Source organism: Coregonus lavaretus (assembly GCF_964263955.1).
Source record: "Coregonus lavaretus genome assembly, chromosome: 3".
NCBI classification, from domain to species: domain Eukaryota; kingdom Metazoa; phylum Chordata; class Actinopteri; order Salmoniformes; family Salmonidae; genus Coregonus; species Coregonus lavaretus.
The window spans coordinates 45,763,838-45,786,108 of NC_139990.1; the positions used below are offsets into that span (position 1 = coordinate 45,763,838).

Genomic DNA, 22,271 nt, shown 5'->3' on the forward strand with positions numbered 1-22,271 from the left:
AACCACAACCCTAACCCTAGCCTCATGTCCACATCCCAGTTCAACCCTAACTCTAGCTTCATGTCCACATCCCAGTTCAACCCTAACCCTAGCTTCATGTCCACATCCCAGTTCATCCCTAACCCTAGATTCATGTCCACATTCCAGTTCAACTCTAACCCTAGTTTCATGTGCACATCCCAGTTCAACCCTAACCCTAGCTTCATGTCCACATTCCAGTTAAATTCTAACCCTGGCTTCATGTCCACATCCCAGTTCAACCCTCAACCACAACCCTAACCCTAACCTCATGTCCACATCCTAGTTCAACCCTAACCCTAGCTTCATGTCCACATCCCAGTTCAACCCTAACCCTAGCTTCATGTCCACATTCCAGTTCAACCCTAACCCTAGCTTCATGTCCACATTCCAGTTCAACCCTAACCCTAACTTTGTGTCCACATTCCAGTTCAACACTAACCCTAGCTTCATGTCCACATCCCAGTTCAACCCTAGCTTCATGTCCACATTCCAGTTCAACCCTAACCCTAGCTTCATGTCCACATCCCAGTTCAACCCTAACCATAGCTTCATGTCCACATCCCAGTTCAACCCTAACCCTAGCTTAATGTCCACATTCCAGTTCAACCCTAACCCTAGCCTCATGTCCACATCCCAGTTCAATCTAACCCTAGATTCATGTCCACATTCCAGTTCAACTCTAACCCTAGCTTCATGTCCACATTCCAGTTAAATTCTAACCCTGGCTTCATGTCCACATCCCAGTTCAACCCTAACCCTCAACCACAACCCTAACCCTAGCCTCATGTCCACATCCCAGTTCAACCCTAACCCTCAACCACAACCCTAACCCTAGCCTCATGTCCACATCCCAGTTCAACCCTAACTCTAGCTTCATGTCCACATCCCAGTTCAACCCTAACCCTCAACCACAACCCTAACCATAGCTTCATGTCCACATCCCAGTTCAACCCTAGCTTCATGTCCACATCCCAGTTCAACCCTAACCCTCAACCACAACCCTAACCATAGCTTCATGTCCACATCCCAGTTCAACCCTAACCCTAGCCTCATGTCCACATCCCAGTTCAACCCTAACCCTCAACCACAACCCTAACCATAGCTTCATGTCCACATCCCAGTTCAACCCTAACTCTAGCTTCATGTCCACATCCCAGTTCAACCCTAACCCTAGCTTCATGTCCACATTCCAGTTCAACTCTAACCCTCAACCACAACCCTAACCCTAGCTTCATGTCCACATCCCAGTTCAACCCTAACCCTCAACCACAACCCTAACCTCATGTCCACATCCCAGTTCAACCCTAACCCTCAACCACAACCCTAACCCTAGCCTCATGTCCACATCCCAGTTCAACCCTAACCCTCAACCACAACCCTAACCCTAGCCTCATGTCCACATTCCAGTTCAACCCTAACCCTAGCTTCATGTACACATTCCAGTTCAACCCTAACCCTAACTTCATGTCCACATTCCAGTTCAACCCTAACCCTAGCTTCATGTCCACATTCCAGTTCAACCCTAACCCTAGCTTCATGTCCACACTCCAGTTCAACCCTAACCCTAACTTCATGTCCACATTCCAGTTCAACCCTAACCCTCAACCACAACCCTAACCCTAGCCTCATGTCCACATCCCAGTTCAACCCTAACCCTCAACCACAACCCTAACCCTAGCCTCATGTCCACATCCCAGTTCAATTCTAACCATAGCTTCAAGTCATCATCCCAGTTCAACCCTAACTCTAGCTTCATGTCCACATCCCAGATCAAGCCTAACCCTAGCTTCATGTCCACATTCCAGTTCAACTCTAACCCTAGCTTCATGTCCACATCCCAGTTCAACCCTAACCCTCAACCACAACCCTAACCCTAGCCTCATGTCCACATCCCAGTTCAACCCTAACCCTCAACCACAACCCTAACCCTAGCCACATGTCCACATCCCAGTTCAACTCTAACCCTAGCTTCATGTCCACATCCCAGTTCAACCCTAACCCTCAACCACAACCCTAACCCTAGCTTCATGTCCACATCCCAGTTCAACCCTAACCCTCAACCACAACCCTAACCCTAGCTTCATGTCCACATTCCAGTTCAACCCTAACCCTAGCTTCATGTCCACATTCCAGTTCAACCCTAACCCTAGCTTCATGTCCACATCCCAGTTCAACTCTAACCCTAGCTAACCCTATCTTCATGTCCACATCCCAGTTCAACCCTAACCCTAGCTTCATGTCCACATCCCAGTTCAACCCTAACCCTCAACCACAACCCTAACCCTAGCCTCATGTCCACATCCCAGTTCAACCCTAACCCTCAACCACAACCCTAACCCTAGCCTCATGTCCACATCCCAGTTCAACTCTAACCCTAGCTTCATGTCCACATCCCAGTTCAAACCTAACCCTAGCTTCATGTCCACATCCCAGTTCAACCCTAACCCTAGCTTCATGTCCACATCCCAGTTCAACCCTAACCCTAGCTTCATGTCCACATTCCAGTTAAACTCTAACCCTAGCTTAATGTCCACATTCCAGTTCAACCCTAACCCTAGCCTCATGTCCACATCCCAGTTCAACCCTAACCCTCAACCACAACCCTAACCCTAGCCTCATGTCCACATCCCAGTTCAACTCTGACCCTAGCGTCATGTCCACATCCCAGGTCAACCCTAACCCTCAAACCTAACCCTAGCTTCATGTCCACATCCCAGTTAAACCCTAACTTCATGTCCACATTCAAGTTCAACCCTAACCCTAGCTTCATGTCCACATTCCAGTTCAACCCTAACCCTAGCTTCATGTCCACATTCCAGTTCAACCCTAACCCTAACTTCGTGTCCACATTCCAGTTCAACTCTAACCCTAGCTTCATGTGCACATCCCAGTTCAACCCTAACCCTAGCTTCATGTCCACATTCCAGTTAAATTCTAACCCTGGCTTCATGTCCACATCCCAGTTCAACCCTCAACCACAACCCTAACCCTAACCTCATGTCCACATCCCAGTTCAACCCTAACCCTAGCTTCATGTCCACATCCCAGTTCAACCCTAACCCTAGCTTCATGTCCACATTCCAGTTCAACCCTAACCCTAGCTTCATGTCCACATTCCAGTTCAACCCTAACCCTAACTTTTTGTCCACATTCCAGTTCAACACTAACCCTAGCTTCATGTCCACATCCCAGTTCATTCCTAGCTTCATGCCCACATTCCAGTTCAAACCTAACCCTAGCTTCATGTCCACATCCCAGTTCAACCCTAACCATAGCTTCATGTCCACATCCCAGTTCAACCCTAACCCTAGCTTCATGTCCACATCCCAGTTCAACCCTAACCATAGCTTCATGTCCACATCCCAGTTCAACCCTAACCCTCAACCACAACCCTAACCCTAGCTTCATGTCCACATCCCAGTTCAAACCTAACCCTAGCTTCATGTCCACATCCCAGTTCAAACCTAACCCTAGCTTCATGTCCACATCCCAGTTCAACCCTAACGCTAGCTTCATGTCCACATTCCAGTTCAACCCTAACCCTAGCTGCATGTCCACATTCCAGTTAAACTCTAACCCTAGCTTAATGTCCACATTCCAGTTCAACCCTAACCCTAGCCTCATGTCCACATCCCAGTTCAACCCTAACCCTCAACCACAACCCTAACCCTAGCCTCATGTCCACATTCCAGTTCAACTCTAAACCTAGCTTCATGTCCACATCCCAGTTCATCCCTAACCCTAGCTTCATGTCCACATTCCAGTTCAACCCTAACCCTAGCTTCATGTCCACATTCCAGTTAAACTCTAACCCTAGCTTAATGTCCACATTCCAGTTCAACCCTAGCCTCATGTCCACATCCCAGTTCAACCCTAACCCTCAACCACAACCCTAACCCTAGCCTCATGTCCACATCCCAGTTCAAATCTAACCCTAGCTTCATGTCCACATCCCAGTTCAACCCTAACCCTCAACCACAACCCTAACCCTAGCTTCATGTCCACATCCCAGTTTAACTCTAACTTCATGTCCACATCCCAGTTCAATTCTAACCATAGCTTCAAGTCATCATCCCAGTTCAACCCTAACTCTAGCTTCATGTCCACATCCCAGATCAAGCCTAACCCTAGCTTCATGTCCACATTCCAGTTCAACTCTAACCCTAGCTTCATGTCCACATCCCAGTTCAACCCTAACCCTCAACCACAACCCTAACCCTAGCCTCATGTCCACATCCCAGTTCAACCCTAACCCTCAACCACAACCCTAACCCTAGCCACATGTCCACATCCCAGTTCAACTCTAACCCTAGCTTCATGTCCACATCCCAGTTCAACCCTAACCCTCAACCACAACCCTAACCCTAGCTTCATGTCCACATCCCAGTTCAACCCTAACCCTCAACCACAACCCTAACCCTAGCTTCATGTCCACATTCCAGTTCAACCCTAACCCTAGCTTCATGTCCACATTCCAGTTCAACCCTAACCCTAGCTTCATGTCCACATCCCAGTTCAACTCTAACCCTAGCTAACCCTATCTTCATGTCCACATCCCAGTTCAACCCTAACCCTAGCTTCATGTCCACATCCCAGTTCAACCCTAACCCTCAACCACAACCCTAACCCTAGCCTCATGTCCACATCCCAGTTCAACCCTAACCCTCAACCACAACCCTAACCCTAGCCTCATGTCCACATCCCAGTTCAACTCTAACCCTAGCTTCATGTCCACATCCCAGTTCAAACCTAACCCTAGCTTCATGTCCACATCCCAGTTCAACCCTAACCCTAGCTTCATGTCCACATCCCAGTTCAACCCTAACCCTAGCTTCATGTCCACATTCCAGTTAAACTCTAACCCTAGCTTAATGTCCACATTCCAGTTCAACCCTAACCCTAGCCTCATGTCCACATCCCAGTTCAACCCTAACCCTCAACCACAACCCTAACCCTAGCCTCATGTCCACATCCCAGTTCAACTCTGACCCTAGCGTCATGTCCACATCCCAGGTCAACCCTAACCCTCAAACCTAACCCTAGCTTCATGTCCACATCCCAGTTAAACCCTAACTTCATGTCCACATTCAAGTTCAACCCTAACCCTAGCTTCATGTCCACATTCCAGTTCAACCCTAACCCTAGCTTCATGTCCACATTCCAGTTCAACCCTAACCCTAACTTCGTGTCCACATTCCAGTTCAACTCTAACCCTAGCTTCATGTGCACATCCCAGTTCAACCCTAACCCTAGCTTCATGTCCACATTCCAGTTAAATTCTAACCCTGGCTTCATGTCCACATCCCAGTTCAACCCTCAACCACAACCCTAACCCTAACCTCATGTCCACATCCCAGTTCAACCCTAACCCTAGCTTCATGTCCACATCCCAGTTCAACCCTAACCCTAGCTTCATGTCCACATTCCAGTTCAACCCTAACCCTAGCTTCATGTCCACATTCCAGTTCAACCCTAACCCTAACTTTTTGTCCACATTCCAGTTCAACACTAACCCTAGCTTCATGTCCACATCCCAGTTCATTCCTAGCTTCATGCCCACATTCCAGTTCAAACCTAACCCTAGCTTCATGTCCACATCCCAGTTCAACCCTAACCATAGCTTCATGTCCACATCCCATTTCAACCCTAACCCTAGCTTCATGTCCACATCCCAGTTCAACCCTAACCATAGCTTCATGTCCACATCCCAGTTCAAACCTAACCCTAGCTTAATGTCCACATTCCAGCTCAACCCTAACCCTAGCCTCATGTCCACATCCCAGTTCAATCTAACCCTAGATTCATGTCCACATTCCAGTTCAACTCTAACCCTAGCTTCATGTTCACATTCCAGTTAAATTCTAACCCTGGCTTCATGTCCACATCCCAGTTCAACCCTAACCCTCAACCACAACCCTAACCCTAGCCTCATGTCCACATCCCAGTTCAACCCTAACCCTCAACCACAACCCTAACCCTAGCTTCATGTCCACATTCCAGTTCAACCCTAACCATAGCTTCATCTCCACATTCCAGTTCAACCCTAACTTTGTGTCCACATTCCAGTTCAACACTAACCATAGCTTCATGTCCACATCCCAGTTCAAACCTAACCCCATGTCCACATTCGAGTTCAACCCTAACCCTAGCTTCATGTCCACATCCCAGTTCAACCCTAACCCTAGCTTCATGTCCACATTCCAGTTAAACTCTAACCCTAGCTTATATAATATAATAATAATATAATAATATAATATAATATAATAATAAGCTTAATGTCCACATTCCAGTTCAACCCTAACCCTAGCCTCATGTCCACATCCCAGTTCAACCCTAACCCTAGCTTCATGTCCACATCCCAGTTCAACCCTAACCCTAGCTTCATGTCAACATTCCAGTTCAACCCTAACCCTAGCTTCATGTCCACATCCCAGTTCAACCCTAACCCTCAACCACAACCCTAACCCTAGCCTCATGTCCACATCCCAGTTCAACTCTAACCCTAGCCTCATGTCCACATCCCAGTTCAACCCTAACCCACAACCCTAACCCTAGCCTCATGTCCACATCCCAGTTCAACCCTAGCTTCATGTTCAACTCTAACCCTAGCTAACCCTAGCTTCATGTCCACATCCCAGTTCAACCTTAACCCTAGCTTCATGTCCACATCCCAGTTCAACCCTAACTCTAGCTTCATGTCCACATCCCAGTTCAACTCTAACCCTAGCTAACCCTAGCTTCATGTCCACATCCTAGTTCAACCCTAACCCTAGCTTCATGTCCACATCCCAGTTCAACCCTAACTCTAGCCTCATATCCACATCCCAGTTCAACCCTAACCCTAGCTTCATGTCCACATTCCAGTTCAACCCTAACACTAGCCTCATGTCCACATCCCAGTTCAACCCTAACCCACAACCCTAACCCTAGCCTCATGTCCACATCCCAGTTCAACTCTAACCCTAGCTTCATGTCCACATCCCAGTTTATCCCTAACCCTAGCTTCATGTCCACATTCCAGTTCAACCCTAACCCTAGCTTCATGTCCACATTCCAGTTAAACTCTAACCCTAGCTTAATGTCTACATTCCAGTTCAACCCTAACCCTAGCCTCATGTCCACATCCCAGTTCAACCCTAACCCTCAACCACAACCCTAACCCTAGCCTCATGTCCACATCCCAGTTCAACTCTAACCCTAGCTTCATGTCCACATCCCAGTTCCACCCTAACCCTCAACCCTAACCCTAGCTTCATGTCCACATCCCAGTTCAACCCTAACTTCATGTCCACATTCCAGTTCAACCCTAACCCTAGCTTCATGTCCACATCCCAGTTCAACCCTAACCATAGCTTCATGTCCACATCCCAGTTCAACCCTAACTCTAGCTTTATGTCCACATCCCAGTTCAACCCTAACCCTAGCTTCATGTCCACATTCCAGTTCAACTCTAACCCTCAACCACAACTCTAACCCTAGCTTCATGTCCACATCCCAGTTCAACCCTAACCCTCAACCACAACCCTAACCCTAGCCTCATGTCCACATCCCATTTCAACCCTAACCCTCAACCACAACCCTAACCCTAGCCTCATGTCCACATTCCAGTTCAACCCTAACCCTAGCTTCATGTCCACATTCCAGTTCAACCCTAACCCTAGCTTCATGTCCACATTCCAGTTCAACCCTAACCCTAACTTCATGTCCACATTCCAGTTCAACTCTAACCCTCAACCACAACCCTAACCCTAGCCTCATGTCCACATCCCAGTTCAACTCTAACCCTAGCTTCATGTCCACATCCCAGTTCAACCCTAACCCTCAACCACAACCCTAACCCTAGCTTCATGTCCACATCCCAGTTCAATCCTAACTTCATGTCCACATTCCAGTTCAACCCTAACCCTAGCTTCATGTTCAACTCTAACCCTAGCTTCATGTCCACATCCCAGTTCAACCCTAACCCTAGCTTCATGTCCACATCCCAGTTCAACCCTAACCCTCAACCACAACCCTAACCCTAGCCTCATGTCCACATCCCAGTTCAACCCTAACCCTCAACCACAACCATAACCCTAGCCTCATGTCCACATCCCAGTTCAACTCTAACCCTACCTTCATGTCCACATCCCAGTTCAAACCTAACCCTAGCTTCATGTCCACATCCCAGTTCAACCCTAACCCTAGCTTCATGTCCACATTCCAGTTAAACTCTAACCCTAGCGTAATGTCCACATTCCAGTTCAACCCTAACCCTAGCCTCATGTCCACATCCCAGTTCAACCCTAACCCTCAACCACAACCTTAACCCTAGCCTCATGTCCACATCCCAGTTCAACTCTATCCTTAGCTTCATGTCCACATCCCAGTTCAACCCTCAACCCTAACCCTAGCTTCATGTTCACATCCCAGTTCAACTCTAGCTTCATGTCCACATTCCAGTTCAATCCTAACCCTAGCTTCATGTCCACATCCCAGTTCAACTCTAACCATAGCTTCATGTCCACATCCCAGTTTAAATCTAACCCTAGCTTCATGTCTACATCCCAGTTCAACCCTAACCCTCAACCACAACCCTAACCCTAGCCTCATGTCCACATCCCAGTTCAACCCTAACCCTCAACCACAACCCTAACCCTAACCCTAGCCTCATGTCTACATCCCAGTTCAACTCTAACCCTAGCCTCATGTCCACATCCCAGTTCAACCCTAACCCTAGATTCATGTCCACATTCCAGTTCAACCCTAACCCTAGATTCATGTCCACATTCCAGTTCATCCCTAACCCTAGCTTCATGTCCACATCCCAGTTCAACCCTAACCCCAGCTTCATGTCCACATTCAAGTTCAACTCTAACCCTAGCTTCATGTCCACATCCCAGTTCAACCCTCAACCACAACCCTAACCCTAGCTTCATGTCCACATCCCAGTTCAGTCCTAACCCTAGCTTAATGTCCACATCCCAGTTCAACCCTAACCCTAGCTTCATGTCCACATCCCGGTTCAACCCTAATCCTAGCTTCATGTCCACATTCCAGTTCAACTCTAACCCTACCTTCATGTCCACATTCCAGTTCAACTCTAACCCTAGCTTCATGTCCACATTCCAGTTCAACCCTAACCCTAGCTTCATGTCTACATCCCAGTTCAACCCTAACCCTAGCTTCATGTCCACATTCCAGTTCAATCCTAACCCTAGCTTCATGTCCACATTCCAGTTCAACCCTAACCCTCAACCACAACCCTAAACCTAGCCTCATGTCCACATCCCAGTTCAACCCTAACCCTCAATCACAACCCTAACCCTAGCCTCATGTCCACATCCCAGTTCAACCTTAACCTCATCCCTAACCCTAGCTTCATGTCCACATCCCAGTTCAACCCTAACCCTAGATTCATGTCCACATTCCAGTTCAACCCTAACCCTAGCTTCATGTCCACATCCCAGTTCAACCCTAACCCTAGCTTCATGTCCACATTCCAGTTCAATCCTAACCCTAGCTTCATGTCCACATTCCAGTTCAACCCTAACCCTCAACCACAACCCTAACCCTAGCCTCATGTCCACATCCCAGTTCAACCCTAACCCTCAACCACAACCCTAACCCTAGCCTCATGTCCACATCCCAGTTCAACCTTAACCTCATCCCTAACCCTAGCTTCATGTCCACATCCCAGTTCATCCCTAACCCCAGCTTCATGTCCACATTCCAGTTCAACTCTAACCCTAGCTTAATGTCCACATCCCAGTTCAACCCTAACCCTAGCTTCATGTCCACATTCCAGTTCAACTCTAACCCTAGCTTCATGTCCACATTCCAGTTCAACCCTAACCCCAGCTTCATGTCCACATTCCAGTTCAACTCTAACCCTAGCTTCATGTCCACATCCCAGTTCAACCCTAACCCTAGCTTCATGTCCACATTCCAGTTCAAATCTAACCCTAGCTTAATGTCCACATTCCAGTTCAACCCTAACCCTAGCTTCATGTCCACATTCCAGTTCAACCATAACCCTAGCCTCATATCCACATCCCAGTTCAACCCTAACCCTAGCTTCATGTCCACATTCCAGTTCAACCCTAACCCTAGCTTCATGTCCACATCCCAGTTCAACCCTAACCCTAGCTTCATGTCCACATTCCAGTTCAACCCTAACCCTAGCTTCATGTCCACATTCCAGTTCAAACCTAACCCTCAACCACAACCCTAACCCTAGCCTCATGTCCACATCCCAGTTCAACCCTAACCCTCAACCACAACCCTAACCCTAGCCTCATGTCCACATCCCAGTTCAACCTTAACCTCATCCCTAATCCTAGATTCATGTCCACATTCCAGTTCAACCCTAAACCTCAACCACAACCCTAACCCTAGCCTCATGTCCACATCCCAGTTCAACTTTAACCTCATCCCTAACCCTAGCTTCATGTCCACATCCTGGTTCAATTCTAGCCTCAACCACAAACCTAACCCTAGCTTCATGTCCACATCCCAGTTCAACCCTAACCCTAGCTTCATGTCCACATTCCAGTTCAACTCTAACCCTAGCTTCATGTCCACATTCCAGTTCAACCCTAACCCTAGCTTCATGTCCACATCCCAGTTCAACCCTAAACCTAGCTTCATGTCCACATTCCAGTTCCAACCTCAACCCTAACCTAGCTTCATGATATTCACAGAGTAGCTACCCTATATGCTTTATCAGTTGGTGTGAGCAGTGTGTTGTTGTGTTGTTTTCAGGGCCATGGCCAGGCACGCAGGCCCCCGTCTCCCGGCCATAGTGGAGTGTCTGTGCCCCTGTCTCAACAACATCTACGAGTGTCAGAGGGTCACTATCACAGCCTTTTTCTCTGAGGTGAGCCAAGTCCAGGACCCACTGTTATAGGTCTGTAAGGTGAGCCAAGCCCAGGACCCACTGTTGTAGGTCTGTAAGAAGGAAGCAATATGGTATAATGTCCACCACTACACTGATTATACCTATCCAGACCCTTCAGATCTGCAAACATCTAAAGCCTGTGTCACACAAAGCAATTTGGATGCAATTTCTGTTGCAGATGCAAGTTGCAAGCAACTTTGCTGATACACGAAGCAATTCAAATGCAATTGAAATTGCATGCAGCATCAATCCTGTCATACATCACGGTTTCATAAATGATTTGTTTAGCCAAACGTTTGGTAATTTTAACATAATCAATATAGACAAAATGATGCCTGTACAATTTAGCTAGCTAGCCAAAATGTTACCTATTTGCCAACCATGTTTTGCCAAGCTACTGTAACTAGCTAGCAAACCAAGCTAGCGACGAGCTAAGCTAGCTAGCTAGGGCAGTTCATGTTGGAAAGAGAAAGGTCTGGGTTCACTTAAAAAAAGTACATTAATTGACTGCCAGACCATGTACATAAACCATGACTAGACATGGTGTCTAGAATTTTTTTATACATTTCCCATTTGGCATGTCTCTTTTGTCGTGGTTTGCAGCAGCACTGACCGCTGTGTTGACATGACAACTGGATCAGAGTTCCAAAGGATATGACGAGTCATATCTTGAGTATTGTATCTGCTCTATATATTTTATGTGTTATATAGCAAGCCAACTCTTCCATGCTTTTATTCAGCATTTCAACTTGCAATGTGATGTTCATGAAGGCAGCCATTTAACAGGAAAAAGCCCTTGTATATAATGATATACACTGAGTATACAAAACATTAAGAACACCAGCTCTTTCCATGACATAGACTGACTTCCATATTTTTAAAAAAACTGGTTCCCGGCTACCTTCAGACTAGTCTTGTGAGGCTTGTGGACGTCCTAGAGTAAAACAAACAACATGTACGTGTTCGTGAGGGGTCATATTAGTGTGTAGCCCAAACTGTTCAGACGCTACAGACAGAAGTTGGCAGATCGGATGTACCGACTTCAGACGAGTCCTGTGACGCTTGTGGAGGGGCGTAGAGCAAAACTGAGAACATCGTGTTTGTGAGAGTCTCATCTTTCCATAGAGGGGTCATAATAGTTTTGTGGACCAAACCGTTCGGACGCTACAGAAGTTTTTGTGAGAAGATCGATTTTCGGGATGTCTTATGGTCTGACAAACACCGCTCTGGCTCTGTCACCTTTCACCGCAGATGTGGAAGGGCGATATCAGCGGATGTAGTGGATTGAGACCTAGCCCATGCAAAAAACAGCTTCATAGCTTAAACTGGCACCTTTTGATGGGGATTTTTCAATTATGCTAATGAGATTTTTTGCATGGGCTACGTCTCAATCCACTACATCCACTGATGTCGCCCTTCCGCATCTGCGGTGAAAGGTGACAGAGCTAGAGCGGTGTTTAGATTGATGAACCACTGGCTTCACACTGTTCTGTCTCTGTGTGTAACGGTAGTTGCTGAACCACCACGTGGTGACAGAGCTGATGATGATGGATGTCCTGATGAACAACATGATGGAGCGTATCTCTGACCCCTGCTGTACCGTCCGCATGCTGGCCGTCAGGGGGCTGGGGAATATCGCCGTGGGATCACCTGAGAAGGTACATGATGGATGGAGGGAGGGGAGGGGGCATGCTGGTTGTCAGGGGGCTGGGGAACATTGCCGTGAGATCACCTGAGAAGGTACATGATGGAGGGAGGGGAGGGGGCGTGCTGTTTGTCAGGGGGCTGGGGAACATTGCTGTGAGATCACCTGAGAAGGTACATGATGGAGGGAGGGGAGGGGGCGTGCTGGTTGTCAGTGGGCTGGGGATCATTGCTGTGAGATCACCTGAGAAGGTATGACTGAATAATCTTACCTCAATGTGGCAATATTACGCAGACAAAAAGTTTCAAGAGATACTATAGGAATATACTCTATGCACATGGGAGGGTAGAGAGAGAGAGTCACTAACCTCTGTCCGTGTACCTAGTGACCAAGTATGTCATCTCTATAAGTATGTAATCTTATTTTTATTTTTTTAACCTTTATTTATTCAGGTAGTCTCATTGCGATAAAATCTGTTTTTCAAGAGATACCAGAGGGATATACTACAGAGCAGGATCAATGAGTTAGCTAGATAACAACCCAAAATAACTATTGATTTTCTGGTTTATTAAGAAATCTAAACAGTTTTTGGTTGTTGAGTCAATTAGATCATGCCAAATTCAAGTTTTTCCAGAATATGTAGGCAAGTTATCTGGCTAATTCATTGATCCTACTTTGTAGTATACCACTCTGGTCCAACCAAGATGGCAGCAGAGCGGAGCAATGTTTCAGACAAATATGGATCTCTATGTAATCACAACCTATACAAAATCTCTATTTTTCTAGGTAAATAAGTATGCCAAGGAGCTGCTGGCTGCTATGAGCTCTGGGATGGAGGAGAAGGACGACCCTGGGAAACACATCACTCTGGAAGCCATGTCAGGCCTGTCCAAGGTGCTCCTCTACCTGGACAAGAAGAACGTCCAGCTGCTGGTCGTCTACATCTTCATGAAGATCAAACCCTTCCTGGAGAGTGTGAGTAAAGCAGACACACACGTCTCTGTTGTCATGGTAGAGTTACCACCCTGCTGCATCCCACTGCTGGCTTGCCTCTGAAGCTAAGCAGGGTTGGTCCCGGTCGGTCCCTGGATGGGAGACCAGATGCTGCTGGAAGTGGTGTTGGAGGGCCAGTAGGAGGCACCCTTTCCTCTGGTAAAGAAATAAATATCCCAATGCCCCTGGCTAGTGATTGGGGACATTGCCCTGTGAAAGGTGCCGTCTTTTGGATGGGACGTTAAACGGGTGTCTTGACTCTCTGTAGTCACTAAAGATCCCATGGCACTTATCGTAAGAGTAGGGGTGTTAACCCTGGTGTCCTGGCTAAATTCCCAATCTGGCCCTCATACCATCATGGCCACCTAATCATCCCCAGCTTCCAATTGGCTCATTCATCCCACTTCCTCTCCCCTGTAACTATTCCCCAGGTCGTTGCTGTAAATGAGAATGTGTTCTCAGTTAACTTACCTGGTAAAATAAGGGTTAAATAACAATAAATAAAGAGTTGAATCCTGGTCTAGGTGTACATTGTCTCTATGTACTGTAGCTGTAGTCTATTGACTTGATCACTGAAACTTTGCAAGGTTGCCTGCACAAGAGGTTTCTTACCTCAAGGGCCTTTTCTAGTTAATAACATAAGAAATAAAGTTTAACCTGAGTTGTTGCAAGCATCATTGAGGTATATGTGGTTGGGTCTTTAAGCTTATTTTAACCATGCCTGATGTCAGTCCATATCGAGCGTCTGGGAACCCTAACATTTGGTTTTCTCTCTTGGTAACTCCCCTACCTGAGAGATAGAGATTAAGGTGAAATTACACCATTCCCTTAGAGACTAGTGGCCTCTGAGGAGGATGCTTGTGACAGGGCTAAAACACACTTGTAAGGCTTATATTACGTTTCACTTCTCTCTTCTCAGGATAAGGGAGAATGTTACCAGTCTATATGTGATATTTGGTATTTTGAGTTCCTAGTTTCTCAGGGCCAAAAGAGTATCTCATGGAAAAGTTTACAGTATCAAGAAAATGACAATCTTGTTTCAAATAAATGGATGTTAGACTGTAAGTCGCTCTGGATAAGAAGGGATTGATCTGCTAAATGGCCAAATGTATTAAATGTTGATGATGGGTTTGGTGTGGATCCTCTAAAGTTTCTCTTATGTAGGTCTGCTGGTATGTATTAAATGTTGATGATGGGTTTGGTGTGGATCCTCTAACTGCGCTCCTATACTGTTGACCCAACAGGAGAATGATGAGATCCGCTGTGCCTCCATCATGCTCCTGGGGAACCTGTCTAAGTTTGGTTCAGGAGAGCCTGTGTTCAAGGACCAGATCCACAACGTTCTGGTTAGCCTGCTGCTGCACCTCAGTGACCCCAACCTGCAGGTGGTCAAGGTGGGTAACCTCACATCAAAACTCAGGCAGTGGACTTGGGAAACTATGGTTCTAGAAACTGGTTTGGTACAGTATACCTGTTGTCTAGTTTTCTTTGCAGTCATGTGCTTTACATACCTAGAATTCATATGATATAGTCTGGTTTATATCATAGATTCAAGTAAATGATACATTATTATGTCATTATCATGTGGATTGAACTGAAGCAGCCTTTGTGCTGAGATGCAGATGGTAGGCTTAAAGACTGTTTCCCTGTCTGTCTGTCCGTGCAGGCATGTAAGTATGCCATGCGAGTGTGTGCTCCAGTGGTGGGCTCAGAGCTGATCACCACTATGTTCCAGAACCATCTCCACGAGGACAAGAGTCTGCACTACGGCGAGTTCATCAACGACCTCACCAAATATATTGTGAGTTGATCACTGTCTAATACTGCAATACTCTACTCACCATCCACAAACTGATACAGACCTCACCATCGGCCATCAAAACCAGTAACGGAGATCTGGCATTAGGAGGCGGCAATTATTTACCTAGTAAAAAGCTTTTTAAATGCATTGCATTTATTTAAAAAAGGTTACTTTTATTTTTCTGTTTTTGGGAGGGTATGATAGAAATGTTATTTGATTTGTCCCCAGATTCAAGACTTCCCTGGCATGCTCAACTTCTACCACATCACCGTTATCCAGTTCTTCAAAAGCAACTGGGCCGAGGTTCGGGCCAGCGCTGCTATGTTTATCGGTAGGTAGGAAAACGGGTCAGGATGTGATGTCTCGGTTCTCTTTGATCAACTCTGTTTCCTCAACTGCACTTCACCTCAACACCAGGGTTGGGGTCTATTCCATTTAAATTACAGGCAATTCAGGAAGTACAATGAAATCCAATTCTTTTAAATGATACATTTGGAATTGGAATTTGGTTTACCTTCTGAATTGACTGGAATTGACCCCAACCCTGCTCAACACAGCTCTGCTCTGTGTCTTAGCCTCAGTAGCTGTCCCAATGTCTTTGTAGTCAGTTATGAGTTAGAAAAGTATTGATCGTTTTTCAGACAGTGCTCTGTTACAATATTAGATAATTGTCATATAATTAGTTGTAATTTTCAAAAAGAGAGTAGTAATGAAGCTGTTTGCACAAACCAAATATTCTCTCTAATTTACCATGGTAGAGATTTTCACTTAAATATGTATCTAATCGAACGTTTCTTTGTAGGTTTCCTTCTGGGTAATCTTCCTGAGGAATTATTTTCTCACATCAACATGGGGAGTGTGACCAAAGGTAGGCATAGCTGTTTTTCTAGTTCTAGTTACCAGCAAGTTGGATGTGTTGTAACTGTTGTTGAGTTGGCTGTGTTGTTGAGTTGGCTGTGTTGTTGAGTTGGCTGTGTTGTTGAGTTGGCTGTGTTGTTGAGTTGGCTGTGTTGTTGAGTTGGCTGAGTTGCGACTGTTGCTGAGTTGCGACTGTTGCTGAGTTGCGTGTGTTGCTGAGTTGCGACTGTTGTCGAGTTGCGTGTGTTGTAACGGTTGTTTGGTGTGTTGTAGTCTGTGTTGAGTACTCCTTCCATGTGTTGATACTGTAACTAAAGGTGCTTGTATACGTAGGGCCAGGAGTTATTCCTGCTCAGATCCAAGTGATCAGGGAAATCTACTTCATACTCATTGTCTTCTGTCAGACATTAGTTGAGGGAAGACTATGACCTCATACTGTGTTCTGTGTGTGTTGCCTCACAGGTCTGGTCATGCTGCTCCAGGACCCAGACCCAGTGGTGAGAGTCAAGGCAGCTGAAGCTATGGGCCACTTCCATTGAACACAAACATCCTGCCTGCCATTCATTACTTAATTTGCTTTTTCTGTTTTCTTCATGTTACTGCTTTCTAAGAAGATGATATGGTACTTTACATGTTGACAGTGGAACTTGAATTAGTCCTTGAAAGTATGTATTAGTGACCAAAGACTATACCTCCATGTATAGAAAAACATTTATAGCACTTTGGAGCAGTATAATGAAATCTGTTGAAATGTTTGGAATTTCTCTTTAGCGCATTCAGAGAATGTTGACAGTGTGTTAGGGTTAGGCCAATGGGTCTGACGGCCGCTGATCTTTGTGTTTAGCTGAATTCCAAATCTAGCCCTCTTCCCTAGGCACTCCTGTAGACCTGAAGGGATTGGAAAGGTATAGGCAATATGCTAGTTACTTCCTTCAACTTTGCCTCCTGATGGTATTTACCTGCTGGATGGAATTTCCACCATATTGGTTATAGCTATCCATCCCCTTCAGGTCAAGAGGAGGGGCTAGAGGGGAGGGGCTAGGGGTTGATTTGGAATTTAGCCTTTCTGTGCTGTAAGCCTCCAGCCTCCACTGCATTTATTCACACTAGTCTAGTGGATCAACTACCTAAACACACAAGTAGGGCTGGCACTATTACCGTGTAACCGGCGGTTATGGATGAAGACAGTCATGAAAATAAAATAACCGCCATTACCGTAAAAAATAAAATAAATGTTGTTTTGTGGAACGAACAGCTGACTGAAGACTGGACCGCCGGGCATTCGTGCGGTTGAGTCCATTTGTGCTGCAACATGGACTCTTAACAACATGATTAAACTTTGTTGTAATGTAGAATGTTCATTCAAATGATGTTAACTGATGTGGCTCATGCAATGGAATGTACTGTATTTTTTTGTAATGTCTATTGAGTTGAATCACCAAATCACAGCACATATTTTACTTCCTGCTTTTCTGCTATGGGTACACTCACAATGGCTGCCAGTCCACCCATTATACCATCATTGACTTGAATGCGGATGCCTGTTCTACTCATTCAATTTCTATGGCAGCACATGCGGTCAGGAAAGAAGTAGAGGAGAAATGTGCGTCTATTTATTCATTTGTACTTTTTTGCTATTCCAACGGTTGTTACGGTGACCGCAGTCATTTGGCTAACCAATTACCGTCATACAAAATTCTATGACCGTCACGTCCCCACACACAAGGATCAGCAGTAATCAGCCATGTCCAAGGAGGCTGTCTGTCAGTAAGGACAGCTCAAAACCACCCCGTGTACCCACTTTTACAGTTATATCTGAGGCAGAAGTGATTTCAGAGGCTCCATTCATTCTCATGCTAGGATTGTCTAGCAACAAGACTGCATCCTAAAACACGCTATTGTAGTTTGTTCAGAAAATGTTATCTTGTAGGAACAGGAGTTTTCTTCTGACCACAAGACCTCACCAGGAAAAAAAAACAGGCCCTAGTTATATAGGTATACATTGATGGCCCAGAATTTCTACTTGTCAGGTCGGGGAAAACGCCTGGGTCACGTTCATTAGGACCACGCAACGGAAAATGAATACGGGAAGTTCGTATCGTTGGACAAGTCCAGATAGTTTCTCCCCGTTTTCAGTCCGTTTTCTTCCGTTTGGTGCCTAATGAACGTGACCCCTAGTCTTTATCTGTTCTTCCTCTTTACCCTAGGTTCAACATGTACGCAACCAGGCACTCCCGTGGAGTCGCCACACAGTGCCAAAATAATCAGACCTGGGTTTAAATACTATTTGAATTCTTTAAAAAATAGTGTTGTTTACTTTAACCTGCCAGGGGGGCTGGGTTTGCAGTTTTGCCAGCGCTATTCTATTGGTTCCATTGCGCCAGCAGGCAAGCAGAATTAAGAACAGCTAAAGTACTTGAAATTATTTCAATTGGTATTTGAACCCAGATCTGCAAATAATAGATTTACTGAGTAGCTGTGTTTTAAGATGGACGCAATAACATTTCATTCCTTTTCATACCTCTCCTTGTGTTATCTATCCCTTTCTCTTAAAAGATGGAATGCACTTCATTTTTCCTTTCCATGTGATTGCATGTGTCGCTCCACACGATAGGGTTAGGGTACTGGTTATAAGTATACTGAGGTATTAAGCTATGACATTCCTGTCATTATTGTTGCTCTTAAGTAAGTTGTATGTTGCGCTACTAAATCGGTATGTCGTTGTACATAGTAAATGACACATCCAAATGTTTTCATTGTGTTACTGATGGATAGAGCTGGTGCGTCTGTGGTGAACTACATTATAGGCACTGTTTAATGTGTTGCCTACGTTGGGTAAAAGTGTCGGCTGGTCATGGTCCTAAAGTACAGCTGGATTAAACCTGTGTGTCTGTCAGTGTCCGGGGGGTTTCTTTCGGGGTATTGAAGGGTTACTGAGGATGATGGCTGCTTTGTTGGACCATTGTTAATGTAATATTTTAATGTGACATCTTTCAATAATGGACATGGGGAAAAAGTGCACTGTATTATGTATGCACACTGTGAAACAGGCCGATGATGATGGCAATCATATTTTATTTAGAAAATAATAAAGTGATGATCCCTAGAAAAATAACTGGTGTCGTGAGTCTTTTATAATATTACAATTGTTCACTCACTGTTTGTTGAGAACTAAGACATAATAAATAATATGGTTATTAAAGCTGTTTTTATAAGGAAAATCTGGAGAACGATTAATATATAGTGAAGGTACCTATATTCTATTGAGGATATAAACCCTACTGTACAGTATGTGAAAGCTGATTTGATAACCTGTGGAAGTCCCCTGCACAGCATTCATCTGGAAAGGCATCTGGCTGATGGAAGTGAATTGGGGAATAAGATTTAATTGTGTCCATCGAGCAGCTTTTCTAAATGACAAATGGTTTTAATAAATCTCCTGAAAAGCTCACTTCAATGTACTGTCCATTGGGTCTCTTCACAACTCCTCAAAATGAAGAGAGGAGAGTATTAGAGGGGTAGTTTGAAGACTGATAAGAAAAAGAAAGTCAAACTCACCCAGCAGTATTTGGATCCATAGTGTTCAAGGTGAATCAAATGTGACAATTGGTGATTAAGTTAATTTAACTCTTGGCCATATAATTTATGTTACATTCACTGCACGTTCTAACTGGACATTCTATGTAAACTGCAGTCAGCAGATTGCGATCTCAAGCAGTCTATGAGATAATCAACACCTAATAGAATAGAATACATAGCGGCGTATTGAATCTAAGTCAATTTAACTTAATGACGAAACAGGCAGGCTTGTTGAATATAATGGGCTGAACCTTGATAACCACTAGCCCATGTGGATGACTGGATGTCCTCACAACACTGCTTACAGTGACTGCTCTGCATGAGAAACCCACATTGTTCTAAAAGAGCAATCCAATCTCAAGATACGTAATAGTGATTTAAAATGATCGGTGTCATCATCGCAATGAATGGCACCGGTGTTCTTCTCAGGTCAACACGGTTAATTTCAGATAACAATTGGTTTACCATAAATGGCAGCTCCACATTGTCATGCAGGTCATTTCAAATCTTAATTGACCATCTTTAAATAATGACTTTGAAGGTAATGCAGTCATATAGCTGCACTTGAGGAGGCTGTGGATTGGAACACCAGCTAGATCAGTGGTCAGGACAGGAGATAGTGATATTGATGGTCCATTGTCCTAGAGAAGAGAAGAGGCAATAATAGTTTGTCTAAAGTTGTGACAAATGATGTATATAAACCCTGGATTGCTGATGTTATGTATTGGCCATTGAGAGGCTTTGAAACCACCGGTCGGCCATATTGACACTCCCCAGTAGGAGCAGTCCTCTGTAGGAATGAATGGAATTCTACAGTATTTCAATTAAGGACAAAATTACATAATGAATGATTTTGTTGTTGTTGTGGGGACAGTAACATTAATACTTGCAACAAAAAAAAAAACTTTAAGGGAAAATGTTTTTACATATTTTTTCATTTGTATATGTTTAGCGCGCATAATATAGTTTAAAAGTATGCATTAAGGTGTCTGTAATAGAAAACGTGTCAGGAACTAATGTAGACATGAATAAATACATATTTCTTTACACTGGAGGAGTTGTACCAAGATGGCTGCACGGTGGCTTTAATATAGCGCCCCCTGTCAGTCATCCAGGGTTTATACACATCATTGGTTGTGACTCATGTCATGCCACAGAATCACGGAAAACTTTCCCCTGTACTGTAAAATCTCCCTTCCACATCCCTAACTTTACATTTTGATGAATGGGTAACTCTGCAAACAGTTGAAAAGCCTCATTAAAATGTACCTATATCAAACTTCACTCCTATTAAAGAGAGAAGGATACAGTTATGAGAGTGAAGGAATGTCTTCCCTTTCATGAATGATCAAACATCCTCAGTATGGATGGAGAGCTGCCTACCATCACATTGATAGAGGATCATATTAGGTTTCCTTGTTATGCATCAGCTAATGTTTTATCTGATCACAATACTATGATTTCATATCACAGAACTCAAGGTTTTTCATTATTTTATATTACAAGACTATGATTAATAATTTCATACCACAAGGATTTATTATGATATTATGTTGAATTTATTCACTTAAAATGCATGACAGAAGCAGGTTATAGATCTGTCACCTGACCAAGGAGAACGACTCCACTTTAAAACGGATGATCATGTAACCACATGAGGGAGCTAAAGCTCATCATAATCAAATAATCCTCACGTTGTCGTTTCAACCTTGCTGAATTGCTAAACGTGAGAGTTAGACAGTCATACATTGAGTGGAATACGAAAGCCAACAGAGAGAGCGAGAGAAATGTGATTATTATCCAATGGAAACGGTTCTGGGGATGTGGGCTGAAAGGTCAAACACACCGTGATCAGATTGTGTTTATCAAGTCATTCACATTACCTTGCAGAAATCCCCTTTAATCCTCCTCAGGGTTGAATCCTTATAGTCTCAGTGTTAGGGAAACGTGTATATGTGAGGTCAGGTAGATGTGATTCTAAATGCGTTCCAAATGGCACCCTATTCCCTACATAGTGCACTACTTTTGACCAGAGCCTAGGGAAAAGGGTACCATTTGGGACACTGTGTGCCTGAGGTAATTTTCTATGTTAGAAAAACACTAACTGTCCTTCATCATAATCAAGTTAATCTTTTCCATTGTCACCGTACGGTCAGTACCTCCTATCTACTTGGGCTGTTCTCTCCCTCTTTCCTAGCTGTTTTAAACAGGGGATTACTGCTAATTTGTTGCTGTACGATAACGTCTCTCATTGGCCACCCATTTACTGCTCTAATGCTGCTGATGAAAGGGCCTGACAAGACCCCATACACACACGTACATACACACATACACACTCACACTCACCCCCCCCCCCACACACACACACACACACACACACACACACACACACACACACACACACACACACACACACACACACACAGAGAGAGAGGAGCCGGACAGAGATCCGGTGTTAATCACAAAGGCTTTAGGACACAAGCCTTGCATACAGA

The 22,271-nt window shown here is 44.8% G+C and overlaps 1 protein-coding gene across 1 annotated transcript in view; it reads left to right on the forward strand.

The window, feature by feature from the left end:
• LOC311111965 (maestro heat-like repeat-containing protein family member 1) overlaps nt 1-18,245 on the forward strand; it is a 60,044-nt gene extending 41,799 nt beyond the window's left edge. The window contains exons 36-43 of the mRNA XM_084154908.1: nt 10,765-10,879; nt 12,412-12,558; nt 13,332-13,520; nt 14,783-14,932; nt 15,205-15,339; nt 15,568-15,670; nt 16,142-16,207; nt 16,660-18,245. Of these exons, the coding sequence (XP_084011034.1) occupies nt 10,765-10,879; nt 12,412-12,558; nt 13,332-13,520; nt 14,783-14,932; nt 15,205-15,339; nt 15,568-15,670; nt 16,142-16,207; nt 16,660-16,736 (982 nt within the window). The 3' untranslated portion in view covers nt 16,737-18,245. The remainder of the gene's footprint in view (nt 1-10,764; nt 10,880-12,411; nt 12,559-13,331; nt 13,521-14,782; nt 14,933-15,204; nt 15,340-15,567; nt 15,671-16,141; nt 16,208-16,659) is intronic.
• The last annotated feature ends 4,026 nt before the right edge of the window (nt 18,246-22,271 follow it).